Consider the following 17,647-nt stretch of genomic DNA (forward strand, 5'->3'; position numbering starts at 1 on the left):
GGATAGACTGCGAAAAGGATGTTGTTACTATTGGTTTGGGTGATATGTCTCATGAGTTTAATTTCTCTAAATTTCGTAGACAACACCGTGAAGAGGAATTGCCTAGTAAGGATGAAATTATTGGTCTTGCTTCTATTGCCGTACCTCCTAGTGATCCTTTAGAACAATATTTGCTAGACCATGAAAATGATATGTTTATGAATGAAAGAAGGGAAATAGATGAAGTATTCTTTAAACAGGAACCTATCCTGAAACAAAATTTGCCTGTTGAAATCCTAGGGGATCCTCCTCCACCCAAGGGTGATCCCGTGTTTGAGCTTAAACCGTTGCCTGATACTCTTAAATATGCTTATCTTGATGAGAAAAAGATATATCCTGTTATTATTAGTGCTAACCTTTCAGAGCATGAAGAAGAGAGATTATTGTAAACTCTGAAGAAGCACCGTGCTGCTATTGGTTATACTCTTGATGATCTTAAGGGCATCAGTCCCACTCTATGTCAACACAAAATAAATTTGGAGAAAGATGCCAAACCAGTTCGTGATCACCAACGACGGCTGAATCCTAAGATGAAAGAAGTGGTAAGAAAGGAAATACTAAAGCTCCTTGAGGCAGGTATAATTTATCCCGTTGCTGATAGTCAGTGGGTAAGTCCTGTCCATTGTGTTCCTAAGAAGGGAGGTATTACTGTCGTTCCTAATGATAAAGATGAATTGATCCCGCAAAGAATTATTACAGGTTATAGGATGGTAATTGATTTCCGCAAATTAAATAAGGCTACTAAAAAAGATCATTACCCCTTACCTTTTATCAATCAAATGCTAGAAAGATTATCCAAACATACACATTTTTGCTTTCTAGATGGTTATTCTGGTTTCTCTCAAATACCTGTGTCAGCTGATGATCAATCTAATACCACTTTTACTTGCCCTTTCGGTACTTTTGCTTATAGACGTATGCCTTTTGGTTTATGTAATGCACCTGCTACCTTTCAAAGATGCATGATGGCTATATTCTCTGACTTTTGTGAAAAGATTTGTGAGGTTTTCATGGACGATTTCTCCGTCTATGAATCCTCTTTTGATGATTTCTTGAGCAACCTTGATCGAGTTTTGCAGAGATGTGAAGACACTAACCTTGTCTTGAACTGGGAAAAGTGCCACTTTATGGTTAATGAAGGTATTGTCTTGGGGCATAAAGTTTCTGAAAGAGGTATTGAAGTTGATAAAGCCAAGGTTGATGCTATTGAAAAGATGCCATGTCCCAACGACATCAAAGGTATAAGAAGTTTCCTTGGTCACGCCGGTTTTTATAGGAGGTTCATTAAGGACTTCTCAAAAATTTCTTGGCCTCTGACTAATTTATTGCAAAAATATATACCATTTGTCTTTGATGATGATTGTGTAGAAGCATTTGAAATACTTAAGAAAGCATTAATTTCTGCACCTATTGTTCAGCCACCTGATTGGAATTTACCCTTTGAAATTATGTGTGATGCTAGTGATTATGCTGTAGGTGCTGTTCTAGGGCAAAGAGTTGATAAGAAATTAAATGTTATTCAATACGCTAGTAAAACTCTAGACAATGCTCAGAAAAATTATGCTACTACTGCAAAAGAATTCTTAGCAGTTGTATTTGCTTGTGATAAGTTCAGACCTTATATTGTTGATTCTAAAGTAACTATTCACACTGATCATGCTGCTATTAAATATCTTATGGAAAAGAAAGATGCTAAACCTAGACTTATTAGATGGGTTCTCTTGCTACAAGAATTTGATTTGCATATTATTGATAGAATGGGAGCTGAGAACCCCGTTGCAGACAACTTGTCTAGGTTAGAAAATGTTCTTGATGACCCACTTCCTATTGATGATAGCTTTCCCGATGAACAATTAAATGTCATAAATGCTTCTCGTACTACTCCATGGTATGCGGATTATGCTAATTACATTGTTGCTAAATTTATACCACCTAGTTTCACATACTAGCAAAAGAAAAAGTTTTTCTATGATTTGAGACATTACTTTTGGGATGACCCACATCTTTATAAAGAAGGAGTAGATGGTGTTATTAGACGTTGTGTACCTGAGCATGAACAGGAACAGATCCTACGAAAGTGTCACTCCGAGGCTTATGGAGGACACCACGCTGGAGACAGAACTGCACATAAGGTATTGCAATCTGGTTTTTATTGGCCTACTCTCTTCAAGGATGCCCGTAAGTTTGTCTTATCTTGTGATGAATGTCAAAGAATTGGTAATATTAGTAGACGTCAAGAAATGCCTATGAATTATTCACTTGTTATTGAACCATTTGATGTTTGGGGATTTGATTATATGGGACCTTTTCCTGCCTCTAATGGATACACACACATTTTAGTTGTTGTCGATTACGTTACTAAGTGGGTAGAAGCCATTCCAACTAGTAGTGCTGATCATAACACATCTATTAAAATGCTTAAAGAAGTTAATTTTTCCGAGGTTTGGAGTCCCTAGATATTTATGACTGATGGTGGTTCACATTTTATTCATGGTGCTTTCCGAAAAATGCTTGCCAAGTATGATGTTAATCATAGAATTGCATCCCCTTATCACCCGCAGTCTAGTGGTCAAGTAGAATTGAGTAATAGAGAGCTCAAATTAATTTGCAAAAGACTGTTAATAGATCTAGAAAGAATTGGTCTAAGAAACTTGATGATGCATTATGGGCTTATAGAACTGCATATAAAAATCCTATGGGTATGTCTCCGTATAAAATGGTTTATGGAAAAGCATGTCACTTACCTCTCGAACTAGAACATAAGGCATATTGGGCCATTAAAGAGCTCAACTATGATTTCAAACTTGCCGGTGAGAAGAGGTTATTTGACATTAGCTCACTTGATGAATGGAGAACCCAAGCCTATGAGAATGCCAAGTTGTTTAAAGAAAAAGTTAAAAGATGGCATGACAAAAGGATACAAAAGCGTGAGTTTAATGTAGGTGATTATGTATTGCTATACAACTCTTGTTTAAGATTTTTTGCAGGAAAACTTCTCTCTAAATGGGAAGGCCCTTACGTTATCGAGGAGGTCTATCGTTCCGGTGCCATAAAAATCAACAACTTCGAAGGCACAACTCTGAAGGTGGTGAACGGTCAAAGAATCAAACATTATATCTCAGGTAATCCTATAAATGTTGAAACCAATGTTATTGAAACCATAACCCCGGAGGAATACATAAGGGACACTTTCCGGAATGTTTCAGACTCCGAAAAGGAATAGGTATGTGGTACGGTAAGTAAACCGACTCCAAAACAGCTCTAAAGGCAATTTTTCTCTGTTTTGGAATATTTAGAAAAATAGAAAAATAAGAAGCAGTCCGGGAAGGACACGAGGGCTCCACGAGGGTGGAGGGCGCGCCCTACCCCCTGGGCGCGCCCCCTGCCTCATGGGCACCTCGTGCGCCCTCCGGACTCCATTTTCTTGCACGATACGTATTTTGGTCGATAAAAAATCATTATATATTCTCCCGAAGGTTTTGACTCCTGTATCACGCAAATATCCTCTATTTTTGTTTCGAGCTGTTTCTGTAGCAGATTTGGAGCAAGATGTCATCTCAGGACTCCGACAGAGAGAGCTATGTCTCGCACCTCATTGCTGACCCAAAGACCTATGGGGATCTATCTCCTTGTGGTCGAACTACGGATGAGGAGGAGGATGCTCATTTGATGAGGATCGATGATTCAAGTTCGGAGGAGGAGGATGTCCCTCTACCTCAACCTGGGGATATGCACGTGAAGTTCAAGAAATCTAGTCTCCCTAAGAGGGCTAAACTATCTAACAACCGATCTATTCCTTCTCGTTTTCGGCAGAAAAGCAAAGGAGATTTATGTGATAAGATCTTGAAGCTGGAATCAGAGGTCGATGATTTAAAGGAGGAAATTGCTCTTCTCAATTACGGTATGAAGAAGTTGAAGACACAACTGTCATCATTAACAACTCCATCATCACCTCCATCGAAGAAGGAGATATAATCATATGGGTATGTGCACTCCCCTTGGCAACTGCTAAGCTTGGGGGAGATGCCCCGGTATCGTATCACCATCACATCTCCTATCTTTATCGTTTTTCTTAGTTCGATCCTATTAGTAGTATCTTGATTTAGTAGAATAAAGTTTTTAGTAGGATCTAGTCTTGAGTTTTGCTTTTTGATCTCTTTATGTAATCGAGTCCGTGAGCTATATAATAAATATTAGTGTTGAATCAAGGGCTTGATTATTTTGCCATGATCTTAAGTGAATAAAAGAAAAGAGAAGAGAATAAAAAGAAACAAAGAGATCATATTGATCTTATGGAGAGTAATGACTTCACATAGAAAGAGTATGATGATTAAAAGTTGTTGAGAGTTGACAAACAAAGCTTTGGTCATCATTGCAATTAATAGGAAGTAATAAAGAAAGAGAGGTTTCACATATAAATATACTATCTTGGACATCTTTTATGATTGGGAGCACTCATTAAAATATGACATGCTAAAGAGTTGATGTTGGACAAGGAAGACAACGTAATGGGTTATGTTTTCTTATATCTGAGATAAAGTATATTGTCATGGATCATCCAACATGTTGAGCTTGCCTTTCCCCCTCATGCTAGCCAAATTCCTTGCACCAAGTAGAGATACTACTTGTGCTTCCAAAAACCCTTAAACCAGTTTTGCCATGAGAGTCCACCATATCTACCTATGGATTGAGTAAGATCCTTCAAGTAAGTTGTCATCGGTGCAAGCAATAAAAATTGCTCTCTAAATATGTATGATTGATTGGTGTGGAGGAAATAAGCTTTATACGATCTTGTGATGTGGAAGCAATAAAAGCGACGGACTACATAATAAAGGTTCATATCACAAGTGGCAATATAAAGTGACGTTCTTTCGCATTAAGATTTTGTGCATCCCACCCTAAAAGCGCATGGCAACCTCTGCTTCCCTCTGCGAAGGGCCTATCTTTTATGTTTACCTTCTACCTTATGCAAGAGTCATGGTGATCTTCACCTTTCCTTTTTACATTTTATCCTTTGGCAAGCACAATATGTTGGAAAGATCCTGATATATATATATATATATATATATCTAATTGGATGTAAGTTGGCATGAACTATTATTGTTGACATTACCCTTGAGGTAAAAGGTTGGGAGGCGAAACTATAAGCCCCTATCTTTCTCTGTGTTCGATTAAAACTCCTTAACCACAAGTATTGCGTGAGTGTTAGCAATTATGAAAGACTAAATGATAGTTGAGTATGTGGACTTGCTAAAAAGCTCTGACATAGACTCTTTCTGATGTTATGATAAATTGCAATTGCTTCAATGACTGAGATTATAGTTTGTTGGTTCTCAATAAAGTTTCTGATTCATACTTTGCATTGTGAATAGATTATTACTTGAGCATAAGAAATCATATGACAATATCCATATATGTTGCTGTTATGAGAATGATCATGATGCCCTCATGTCCGTATTTTATTTTATCGACACCTCTACCTCTAAACATGTGGACATATTTATCGTTATCAGCTTCCGCTTGAGGACAAGCGAGGTCTAAGCTTGGGGGAGTTGATACGTCCATTTTGCATCATGCTTTTATATCGATATTTATTGCATTATGGGATGTTATTACACATTATGTCACAATACTTATGCCTATTCTCTCTTATTTTACAAGGTTTACATAAGGAGGGAGAATGCCGGCAGCTGGAATTCTGGGCTGGAAAAGGAGCAAATATTAGAGACCTATTCTGCACAACTCCAAAAGTCCTGAAACTCCAAGAAAGTTATTTTTGGAAATAATAAAAAATACTAGAAAAAGAATCCACGTCAGGGGGGCCTCCACCTGTCCACGAGGGTGGGGGGCGCGCCCCCCTGCCTCGTGGGCCCCCTGTTGGCCCTCCGGTGGCCATCTTCTGCTATATGAAGTCTTTCGTCCGAAGAAAAATCATAAGCAAGCTTTCGGGACGAGACTCCGCCGCCACGAGGCGGAACCTTGGCGGAACCAATCTAGGGCTCCAGCAGAGCTGTTCTGCCGGGGACACTTCCCTCCGGGAGGGGGAAATCATCGCCATCGTCATCACCAACGCTCCTCTCATCAGGAGAGGGCCAATCTCCGTCAACATCTTCACCAGCACCATCTCCTCCCAAACCCTAGTTCATCTCTTGTATCCAATTCTTGTCTCCAAGTCTGGGATTGGTACCTGTAGGTTGCTAGTAGTGTTGATTACTCCTTGTAGTGTTGGGAAACGTAGTAATTTCAAAAAAAATCCTACGCACACGCAAGATCATGGTGATGCATAGCAACGAGAGGGGAGAGTGTTGTCCACGTACCCTCGTAGACCGATAGCGGAAGCGTTAACACAACGCGGTTGATGTAGTCGTACGTCTTCACGATCCGACCGATCAGGTACCGAACGCACGGCACCTCCGAGTTCTACACACGTTCAGCTCGATGACGTCCCTCGAACTCCGATCCAGCCGAGTGTTGAGGGAGAGTTTCGTCAGCACGACGGCGTGGTGACGATGATGATGTTCCACCGACGCAGGGCTTCGCCTAAGCTCCGCAACGGTATTATCGAGGTGTAATATGGTGGAGGGGGGCACCGCACACGGCTAAGAGATCTCAAGGATCAATTGTTGTGTCTCTGGGGTGCCCCCTTGCCCCCGTATATAAAGGAGCAAGGGAGGAGGAGGCCGGCCCTAGGAGGGGGCGCACCAAGTGTGGAGTCCTACTAGGACTCCCTAGTCCTATTAGGATTCCACCTCCCATATGGAATAGGAAAAGAGGAAGGGAAAAAGAGAAGGAAGGAAGGGGGCGCCCCCCTTCCCTAGTCCAATTCGGACAAGAAAGGGGAGGGGTGCGGCCACCCTTGAGGCCCTTTTTCTTCTTTCCCGTATGGCCCAATAAGGCCCAATACGTATTCCCGTAACTCTCCGGTACTCCGAAAAATACCCGAATCACTCGGAACCTTTCCGAAGTCCGAATATAGTCGTCCAATATATCGATCTTTACGTCTCGGCCATTTCGAGACTCCTCGTCATGTCCCCGATCTCATCTGGGACTCCGAACTCCTTCGGTACATCAAAACTCAATAAAACTGTCATCTTAACGTTAAGCGTGCAGACCCTACGGGTTCGAGAACTATGTAGACATGACCGAGACATGTCTCCGGTCAATAACCAATAGCAGGACCTGGATGCCCATATTGGCTCCCACATATTCTACGAAGATCTTTATCGGTCAGACCGCATAACAACATACGTTGTTCCCTTTGTCACCGGTATGTTACTTGCCCGAGATTCGATCGCCGGTATCTCGATACCTAGTTCAATCTCGTTACAGGCAAGTCTCTTTACTCGTTCCGTAACACATCATCCCGCAACTAACTCATTAGTCACAATGCTTGCAAGGCTTATAGTGATGTGCATTACCGAGTGGGCCCAGAGATACCTCTCCGACAATTGGAGTGACAAATCCTAATCTCGAAATACGCCAACCCAACAAGTACCTTTGGAGACACCTGTAGAGCACCTTTATAATCACCCTTTTACGTTGTGACATTTGGTAGCACACAAAGTGTTCCTCCGGTAAACAGGAGTTGCATAATCTCATAGTCATAGGAACATGTATAAGTCATGAAGAAAGCAATAGCAACATACTAAACGATCGAGTGCTAAGCTAACGGAATGGGTCAAGTCAATCACGTCATTCTCCTAATGAGGTGATCTCGTTAATCAAATGACAACTCATGTCTATGGCTAGGAAACATAACCATCTTTGATTAACGAGCTAGTCAAGTAGAGGCATACTAGTGACACTCTGTTTGTCTATATATTCACACATGTATTATGTTTCCGGTTAATACAATTCTAGCATGAATAATAAACATTTATCATGATACAAGGAAATAAATAATACTTTATTATTGCCTCTAGGGCATATTTCCTTCATGTAGTTGATGCTAGTTGGTTTATTTGGTGGAAGATCATATGTTCAGATCCTATATGCATATTAATACTCCTCTGATTATGAACATGAATATGCTTTGTGAGTAGTTACGTTTGTTCCTGAGGACATGGGAGAAGTCTTGCTATTAGTAGTCATGTGAATTTGGTATTCGTTCGATATTTTGATGAGATGTATGTTGTCTCTCCTCTAGTGGTGTTATGTGAACGTCGACTACATGACACTTCACCATTTTTTGGGCCTAGAGGAAGGCATTGGGAAGTAATAAGTAGATGATGGGTTGCTAGAGTGACAAAAGCTTAAACCCTAGTTTATGCGTTGCTTCGTAAGGGGCTGATTTGGATCCACTTGTTTAATGCTATGGTTAGGTTTACCTTAATACTTCTTTTGTAGTTGCGGATGCTTGCAATAGGGGTTAATCATAAGTGGGATGCTTGTCCAAGTAAGGGCAACACCCAAGCACCGGTCCACCCACATATCAAATTATCGAAGTACCGAACGCAAATCGTATGAACGTGATGAAAACTAGCTTGACGATAATTCCCACGTGTCCTTGGGAGCGCTTGTCCTTATATAAGAGTTTGCCCAGGCTTGTCCTTTGCTACAAAAGGGATTGGGCCACCTTGCTGCACTTTATTTACTTTTGTTACTTGTTGCTCGTTACAATTTATCTTATCACAAAACTATCTGTTACCTATAATTTCAGTGCTTGCAGAGAATACCTTGCTGAAAACCGCTTATCATTTCCTTCTGCTCCTCGTTGGGTTCGACACTCTTACTTATCGAAAGGACTACGATAGATCCCCTATACTTGTGGGTCATCAAGTAGTGATACACATATTCATAGTATTGAAGCCAAAAGATATAAGTTCAATAATGATAGTGCAACTTATTTGTGGCACTGCCGTTTAGGTCATATTGGTGTAAAGCACATGAAGAAACTCCATGCTGATGGGTTTTGGAATCACTTGATTATGAATCACTTGATACTTGTGAACCATGCCTCATGGGCAAGATGACTAAGACTCCGTTCTCCAGAACTATGGAGCGAGCAACAGACTTGTTGGAAATAATGCATACTGATGTATGCGGTCAAATGAGTGTTGATGCTCGCGGCGGGTATCGTTATTTTCTAACCTTCACAGATGATTTGAGCAGATATGGGTATATCTACTTGATGAAACATAAGTCTGAAACATTTGAAAAGTTCAAAGAATTTCAGAGTGAAGTGGAAAATCATCGTAACAAGAAAATAAAGTTTCTACGATCTGATCGTGGAGGAGAATATTTGAGTTACGAGTTTGGTCTTCATTTGAAACAATGTGGAATAGTTTCACAACTCACGCCACCTGGAACACCACATCGTAATGGTGTGTCCGAACGTCATAACCGCACTTTATTAGATATGGTGCGATCTATGATGTCTCTTACTGATTTACCACTATCATTTTGGGTTTATGCTTTAGAGACGGCTGCATTCACGTTAAATAGGGCACCATCTAAATCCGTTGAGATGACACCTTATGAACTGTGGTTTGGCAAGAAACCCATGTTGTCGTTTCTGAAAGTTTGGGGCTGTGATGCTTATGTTAAAAAGCTTCAACCTGATAAGCTCGAACCCAAATCGAAGAAATGTGTCTTCATAGGATACCCAAAGGAGACTGTTGGGTACACCTTCTATCACAGATCCGAAGGCAAGATATTCGTTGGTAAGAATGGATCCTTTCTAGAGAAGGAGTTTCTCTCGAAAGAAGTGAGTGGGAGGAAAGTAGAACTTGATGAGGTAATTGTACCTGCTCCCGAATTGGAAAGTAGTTCATCATAGAAATCAGTTCCAGTGATTCCTACACCAGTTAGTGAGGAAGCTAATGATAGTGATCATGAAACTTCAGATCAAGTTACTGCTGAACCTCGTCGGTCTACCAGAGTAAGATCTGCACCAGACCATAACGAACCTACGAACTATGAGGAAGCGATGATGAGCCCAGATTCCACGAAATGGCTTGAGGCCATGAAATCTGAGATGGGATCCATGTATGAGAACAAAGTGTGGAATTTGGTTGACTTTCCCGTTGATCGGCAAGCCATCGAGAATAAATGGATCTTCAAGAAGAAGACTGGCGCTGACGGTAATGTTACTGTTTACAAAGCTCGACTTGTTGCGAAAGGTTTTCGACAAGTTCAAGGAGTTGACTACGACGAGACTTTCTCGCCCGTAGCGATGCTTAAGTCTGTCCGAATCATGATAGCAATTGCTGCATTTTATGATTATGAAATTTGGCAAATGGATGTCAAAACTGCATTCCTAAATGGATTTCTTGAAGAAGAGTTGTATATGATGCAACCAGGAGGTTTTGTCGATCCAAAGGATGCTAACAAAGTGTGCAAGCTCCAGCGATCCATTTATGGACTGGTGCAAGCCTCTCGGAGTTTGATAGTGTGATCAAAGCATATGGTTTTATACAGACTTTTGGAGAAGCCTGTATTTACAAGAAAGTGAGTGGGAGCTCTGTAGCATTTCTGATATTATATGTGGATGAGATATTGTTGATTGGAAATAATATAGAATTTCTGGAAAGCATAAAAGGATACTTGAATAAAAGTTTTCCAATGAAAGACCTTGGTGAAGCTGCTTATATATTGGGCATCAAGATCTATAGAGATAGATCAAGACGCTTAATTATACTTTCACAAAGCACATACCTTGATAAGATTTTGAAGAAGTTCAAAATGGACCAGTCAAAGAAAGGGTTCTTGCCTGTGTTACAAGGTGTGAAGTTGAGTGAGACTCAATGCCCGATCACTGCAGAAGATAGAGAGAAAATGAAAGTCATTCCCTATGCTTCAGCCATAGGTTCTATCATGTATGCAATGCTGTGTACCAGACCTGATGTGTGCCTTTCTATAAGTATAGTAGGGAGGTACCAAAGTAATCCAGGAGTGGATCACTGGACAGCGGTCAAAAACATCCTGAAATACCTGAAAAGGACTAAGGATATGTTTCTCGTTTATGGAGGTGACAAAGAGCTCGTCGTAAATGGTTACGTCGATGCAAGCTTTGACACTGATCCGGATGACTCCAAGTCGCAAACTGGATACGTGTTTATATTAAACGGTGGAGCTGTCAGTTGGTGTAGTTCTAAGCAGAGTGTCGTGGCGGGATCTACGTGTGAAGCAGAATACATAGCTGCTTCGGATGCAGCAAATGAAGGAGTCTGGATGAAAGAGTTCATATCCGATCTAGGTGTCATACCTAGTGCATCGGGTCCAATGAAAATCTTTTGTGACAGTACTAAAGCAATTGCCTTGGCGAAGAAATCCAGATTTCACAAGAGAACCAAGCACATCAAGAGACGCTTCGATTCCATCCGTCATCAAGTGTCGAAAGGGGACATAGAGATTTGCAAGATACATACGGATCTGAATGTTGCAAACCCGTTGACTAAGCCTCTCTCACGAGCAAAACATGATCAGCACCAAGACTCCATGGGTGTTAGAATCATTACAATGTAATCTAGATTATTGACTCTAGTGCAAGTGGGAGGCTGAAGGAAATATGCCCTAGAGGCAATAATAAAGTTGTTATTTATATTTCCTTATATCATGATAAATGTTTATTATTCATGCTAGAATTGTATTAACCGGAAACTTAGTACATGTGTGAATACATAGACAAACAGAGTGTCACTAGTATGCCTCTACTTAACTAGCTCGTTGAATCAAAGATGGTTAAGTTTCCTAGCCATAGACATGAGTTGTCATTTGATTAATGAGATCACATCATTAGAGAATGATGTGATTGACTTGACCCATCCATTAGCTTAGCACGATGATCGTTTAGTTTGTTGCTATTGCTTTATTCATGACTTATACATGTTCCTATAACTATGAGATTATGCAACTCCCGAATACTGGAGGAACACTTAGTGTGCTATCAAACGTCACAACATAGCTGGGTGATTATAAAGATGCTCTACAGGTGTCTCCGATGGTGTTTGTTGAGTTGGCATAGACCGAGATTAGGATTTGTCACTCCGATTGTCGGAGAGGTATCTCTGGGCCCTCTCGGTAATGCACATCACTATAAGCCTTGCAAGCAATGTGAGTAATGAGTTAGTTGCGGGATGATGCATTACGGAACGAGTAAAGAGACTTGCCGGTAACGAGATTGAACTAGGTATTGAGATACCGACAATCGAATCTCGGGCAAGTAACATACCGATGACAAAGGGAACAACGCATGTTGTTATGCGGTTTGACCGATAAAGATCTTCGTAGAATATGTAGGAGCCAATATGAGCATCCAGGTTCCGCTATTGGTTATTGACCGGAGATGTGTCTCGGTCATGTCTACATAGTTCTCGAACCCATAGGGTCCGCACGCTTAACGTTCGATGACGATCAGTATTATGAGTTTATGTGTTTTGATGTACCGAAGGTAGTTCGGAGTTCCGGATGTGATCACGGACATGACGAGGAGTCCCAAAATGGTCGAGACATGAAGATTGATATATTGGACGACTATATTCGGACATCGGAAGTGTTCATAAAACCGGAGTGCCGGAGGGTTAGCGGAACCCCCCGGGAAGTTATTGGGCCCTTAGTGGGCTTTGGGGGAGAGAGAGGGCAGCAGCCAGGAGGTGGTGCCCCCCTCCCCAAGGGAGTCCGAATTGGACTAGGGGAGGGGGGGCGTGGCCCCTCTTTCCCTCTCCTTCCTTCCCCCTCCTAGTAGGACTAGGAAAGGAGGAATCCTACTCCTACCAGGAGGAGGATTCCTCCCCTCCTTGGCGCGCCTATAGGGCCGGCCGGCCTCCCCCTTGCTCCTTTATATACAGGGGCAGGGGGCACCCTAGAACACACAAGTTGACAATTGTCTTAGCCGTGTGCGGTGCCCCCCTCCATAGATTTCCACCTCGGTCATATCGTTGCAGTGCTTAGGCGAAGCCCTGCGCCGGTAACTTCATCATCGCCGTCACCACGCCGTCGTGCTGACGAAACTCTCCCTCGACCTCAGCTGGATCTAGAGTTCGTGGGACGTCACCGAGCTGAACGTGTGCAGATCGCGGAGGTGCTGTACCTTCGACGTACGACTACATCAACCGCGTTGTCATAACGCTTCCGCTTTCGGTCTATGAGGGTACGTAGACAACACTCTCCCCTCTCGTTGCTATGCATCACCTAGATGGATCTTGCATGTGCGTAGGAATTTTTTTGAAATTACTGCGTCCCCCAACAGTTGTCAGATTACACGACGACACCCGTAACAAGGTGCGAATTCAGTATCCTCTATGGCATGGATTGGACTCTAAATAAAGAGCCAAATGCTGAAGTTCGCGGGTTCGGATCTGATTTCGACGATTAAAGGACGTTCCTTTGGGAAAATGGTTGGCATCTTTCCTCAAGAGTTACACAGGTGTCAGCATCTTCACCCGAATTTCATGATACACCCTCAGTTGGGTCGCTAGTCACCCTCTTCCGAGAGATGATCGAGTATCACCGAACCTTTTCCTTAACCTTTTTAACTAAAATTTTAACAGGTTTGCTCTTTAGAGTCCGTCAAGATCTCTTCACGAGCAACTTTGCGGATCTCAAGTCTTAAGGCCAGCTGGAATCTACTTCAAAGGAGGGATCAGTCAGTTTCTGTATCGAAACCATAATAAACTTGGGGGCCAATGAAGAGGTAATTCCCCACTTGGCAGGCCCATGATGACATAAGGCCCAACCAAGAGGCCAGACCCAGGAGGTGTCGGAGTTTTCGTTATGCGAACATGATGGTGGGTGTGCATGGTGAAGCGATTCAAATATAATGTGGACTTGACTCCTTGATTTCGGTCAATTTTATTGGCGCCGCATCTGTTGTGTTGTAGCCCCACATGTGCTTGGATCTTCATCTGGGTGTGGACTCGGTCACTCACTACCCTCCGTTTGTGCCAACAACTTTGAGGCATCATGCTTTGGTCACGGCGGATTGGAACTCTTCGTCTACGGTGGTGGTGGTGGTGTTCACGCGTAGCATCCCATTGGTGTAAACTATGGAGGAGGATGGCCCTTTGTTGTCTATCTTCTTTCAGCGATTGCCCGGTTGCATCTCGACGCAGCCCTCTTCTTTTCGTTGTGATTCCTAATGATATTCCTTGTACAATGTTTTCTCTACACCTCTTAATGAAATAAATAAAAAACAGTGTTGCTTTCTTTCATTAGAAAAACATGAACCGTGGCTGAGTACTACAAGTGCTAGTCATACCGAGGCCAGACCGGTTTCTGGGCCAGGATTGCCCGAGACATGTGAACAATGCATTTTTTTCATTTAAAATAATTAATTTTGCCTTAGTTATTTTAGATGATTATTTCAGAGGCATTTAAATACATTATTGTACCTTTCTTCAATTAAAATATGGAAATGATAAGCATGGTATTTATCGACGTATGATAAGTTGCCATATAAAAATAAACTGAGGATGGAATTGTCGTGCTTACCAACTAAACTTACTATCCCTTGCGTATGTAAATTACAAAAAAGACGCAAATCTCAAACGTTCGGGACTTATCGTAGGGCGATAAATTCCCAGCCACTTCGCCTATGCCTAGTTTTCCTTTTTAATCATTGTGCTGGTTGACGGAGACGAGCTGGGCAGGGACGGCTGCCTGTGACTCTGCGTAGCTGCAGCAACTAGGTGGCGAGCTTTGCACACAAGAGAGATGCCACTCCTGCATAGCCCTGTGGATGGAGTCGCTGTCCTGGTAGTCGTCGCGGAAGGTCTCGAGGTTCTCCATCATGCCGCGCACGAACGACCCCAGCAGCTCGTGCCTCCACCCCTCCACGCGAGGGAAGTCGCAGTACTTCTCCCCGAAATCGTCCATGTACTGCACGCACGCACGCCGCCAATCAAAGCAACGACGATCAGCGAATCGATGAGCAGCTTGGTGGCGTGGTCACGTAGTAGAGTACGTACCGTGGGCTCCCGCCTGCCGATCTCGTGGGTGTACTTGCGGGGCACGCCGGCGGCGTCCCTGGCGCGGTAGAACTCCTCCACGGACCGACGCATCTCCTCCTCCGCCGGGAGCGCCCGCCTGCCGGACAGCACCTGCGCCACCCACCGGGCCTGGATCTCGAAGAACCGGGGCGCGAAGATCTTCCTCGGCACGCCGACGAAGGAGAGCGACGGCGCCAGCGACGGCGGGAACACGTGCTCGAACAGCGGGCCCACGCGGTTGTCGTCCACGGTCACCGCCCCGCCCGTCTCGAGGAACGGGAACGAGTAGCTGTACCCCGTGCAGTAGATGACCGTGTCGGCGGCGACGCTGGAGCTGGAGCCGCCGCCGTCCTTGAACGCCACCCGCCCGTCCTCGCACAGACGCTCCACCTGCCGGGCCGGCCGGGATGAACGGCGCATTTCATTATATTGGTTAATCGACCGGTTCCCTCCGTTGTGTCGAATGTGTACGTACCTCAAGTCGGAGATGGAGGTTGGCGCTGTGCTTGGCCAGCACCTTGGACAGGCCTGGGGTGACCGCCTCCATGGACCCGGCGACGAGGTACACCTCCTTGGCCACGCCGCGGATCTCCATGGCGATGTCTTTGCCGCTCTCCCCGCACCCGACCACCACCACCACCTCGCCGCGGAACGGCTCCGGCACCCTGTACGAGTGGCTGTGCATCTGCCTCCCCCTCCACGTCTCCATGCCTGCACATGTTCTTCTTTATAATTTTGTACTTCCTTACATACTCGGTAGTGTTGGCTGTTGGGTTGACTGATTATGAAGTCCGGCCGTGACGACTATGGATGGAGCTTTGGTTTACTTACCTTTGATGCTTGGCAATCTTGGCTGCGAGTAGTGGCCGGTGGCGACGACGACGGCGTCGAACACCTCGTCCACGTACGCGTCCAACTTCTTCTCGTCGGCACCATCGCACTCCCCGACGCCGAGGTCCACGGATCTCACCGCCCACCGACGCGCCGGCGTCATGGCGGCGCGCAGGACCCTGGTGTTGAGCCTCACGGCGTCCATGAGCCCGAACGCGTCGCAGAAGTCCTTGAGGTACAGGTCCACCTCGCGGTGGCCCGGGAAGCGGCGGTCGTCGCGGCCGCTCTTGGGGCAGAAGGGGAAGTCGGTGAAGCCCGTGCTCTGCCTGGGGCTGATGAGCCGGAGCGAGGCGTACATGCTGCTGTGCACCTTGACCGGCGCCGCCACGCCGAGCGGGTCGGCGGCGTCAGTCCTCGGATCGTACAGCCACTGCCCGCCGACGTCGCCGCTCTGCTCCAGCACCGTCACGTCGTGGCCCTCCCGGCGCAGCTCGCGCGCCGCGGCCAGCCCGGCCATGCCGGCCCCGATGACGCACACCTTCTTCGACTGCGGCGGGTCGCTGCCGCAGGCCGTATCCATGCTGATCGGCAAGAAGTCACGGGGAGGCGTGGAGCAACGGCCTGTCTGATCTGTTCTTGGCGCGAAATTTTGTGTCACATATTCACATCCTCTGCCTCTTAACCCTGCTGGACTCCACCCACCTCCACTGTGATGAATAATTGTAGATCACCCAGATAGTGGTTGCAGCAGATGGTGGTTGCAGTAGTGCATTATTGGCAATTATATATATGCCTTTTGCGTAAGGAAAACGTTTAGCTACGGCAGACCGGCTAAAGATTCGGCCGGTCGCACGCGCTTCGTGCGATCATTTTTTAATCGTGCGCCTCACAGCCCCGCGCAAGTGGACACGTAGCTAGGCCCCACACACCGCCCTGCGCCTTTACCTTATCCCCTTGTGTGAGCTGAGCTCCACCACTCATTCTTCCCCTCTACCAGAACCTCATCCCTCCTTCCAAAAGCGAATAGCACAGAGCACATCGCCATGGATTCCTCTGCTGCTGCACTGCCCGTCTCATCCCGCTCATGTGTTGATTCCGAAGGCATCGAATCGACTGCTCTGGCGGTTGCAGATAGAGTTGTGAAGGGAGGGCACCGGGGTGTTGCTACGGGAGACGGGCGAGCGGCGACCGGGATGTTGCGTCCACGGTGGTGGAGGGGTCAAGCTGCGAGTGCGCCGCCCGTCTGCGTCCAGTTCCGGAACCAGCGAGTTTCAGTGCTACCACCGGCTCCGCCGGGTGCTGGAACCAGCAAGTTTTGATGCTACCACCTGCTCCGCCAAGTGCTGGAACCAGCGATCTCCGGTGCTGCTATCGGTTATGTCCGGTGCTGGAACTAGCACGCCGGCGAGTTTCGACCGATGCTGGAACCAGACGCCGTCGAGAACTGCTGGGACCAGCAATAAATTTTGCTGGAACTGGTAGGAAGTTTTGTTGCGCACAGGCAAAGATTGTTTTTGGCTGGTGATCCCACGCCAAGATGCTGGTGAACCATAGTTTATTTTTGCTGGAACCTGTGTACCACTTTGCTACTACCGTGGTTGTGTTTTGCTGGAACCAGCCCCGATTGTTGCTACCACCGTATTTGGTTTTTGCTGGAACCAGGCTCCTACTACCTTCTTTAGATTTTGCTGGAACCAGTCAGAATTTTGCTACAACCATATTTCCTTTTTGCTGAAACCAGCACTGATTTTTGCTACTACCTTCATTTTGATTTTGCTGGAACCAGCCCCGAATTTTTGCTACTACCTTCTTTTGATTTTGCTGGAACCAGCCAGAATTTTGCTACCACC

The 17,647-nt window shown here is 45.0% G+C and overlaps 1 protein-coding gene across 1 annotated transcript; it reads right to left on the reverse strand.

Moving 5' to 3' along the window:
- Positions 1-14,407: 14,407 nt before the first annotated feature.
- Positions 14,408-16,646, reverse strand: LOC109754538 (flavin-containing monooxygenase FMO GS-OX-like 8). Its single transcript, XM_020313445.4, has 4 exons — positions 15,798-16,646; positions 15,442-15,677; positions 14,946-15,356; positions 14,408-14,856 (listed from the first exon to the last, which is right to left on the reverse strand). Exons 1-4 carry the CDS (start codon positions 16,375-16,377, stop codon positions 14,590-14,592), a joined length of 1,494 nt encoding a protein of 497 aa, XP_020169034.1. The 5' UTR covers positions 16,378-16,646; the 3' UTR covers positions 14,408-14,589.
- Positions 16,647-17,647: the final 1,001 nt, after the last annotated feature.

Source organism: Aegilops tauschii, chromosome 4 (assembly GCF_002575655.3).
Source record: "Aegilops tauschii subsp. strangulata cultivar AL8/78 chromosome 4, Aet v6.0, whole genome shotgun sequence".
Lineage (NCBI taxonomy): Eukaryota > Viridiplantae > Streptophyta > Magnoliopsida > Poales > Poaceae > Aegilops > Aegilops tauschii.

What these genes read in the sequence shown, in the direction of transcription:
- LOC109754538 (XM_020313445.4), bottom strand. Translation starts at nt 16,377, where the DNA reads ATGGATACGGCCTGCGGCAGCGACCCGCCGCAGTCGAAGAAGGTGTGC. An exon ending in AAGATTGCCAAGCATCAAAG is followed by an intron (nt 15,678 to 15,797) that starts GTAAGTAAACCA and finishes GAACATGTGCAG; the next exon opens with GCATGGAGACGTGGAGGGGG. An exon ending in ACCTCCATCTCCGACTTGAG is followed by an intron (nt 15,357 to 15,441) that starts GTACGTACACAT and finishes CCGGCCCGGCAG; the next exon opens with GTGGAGCGTCTGTGCGAGGA.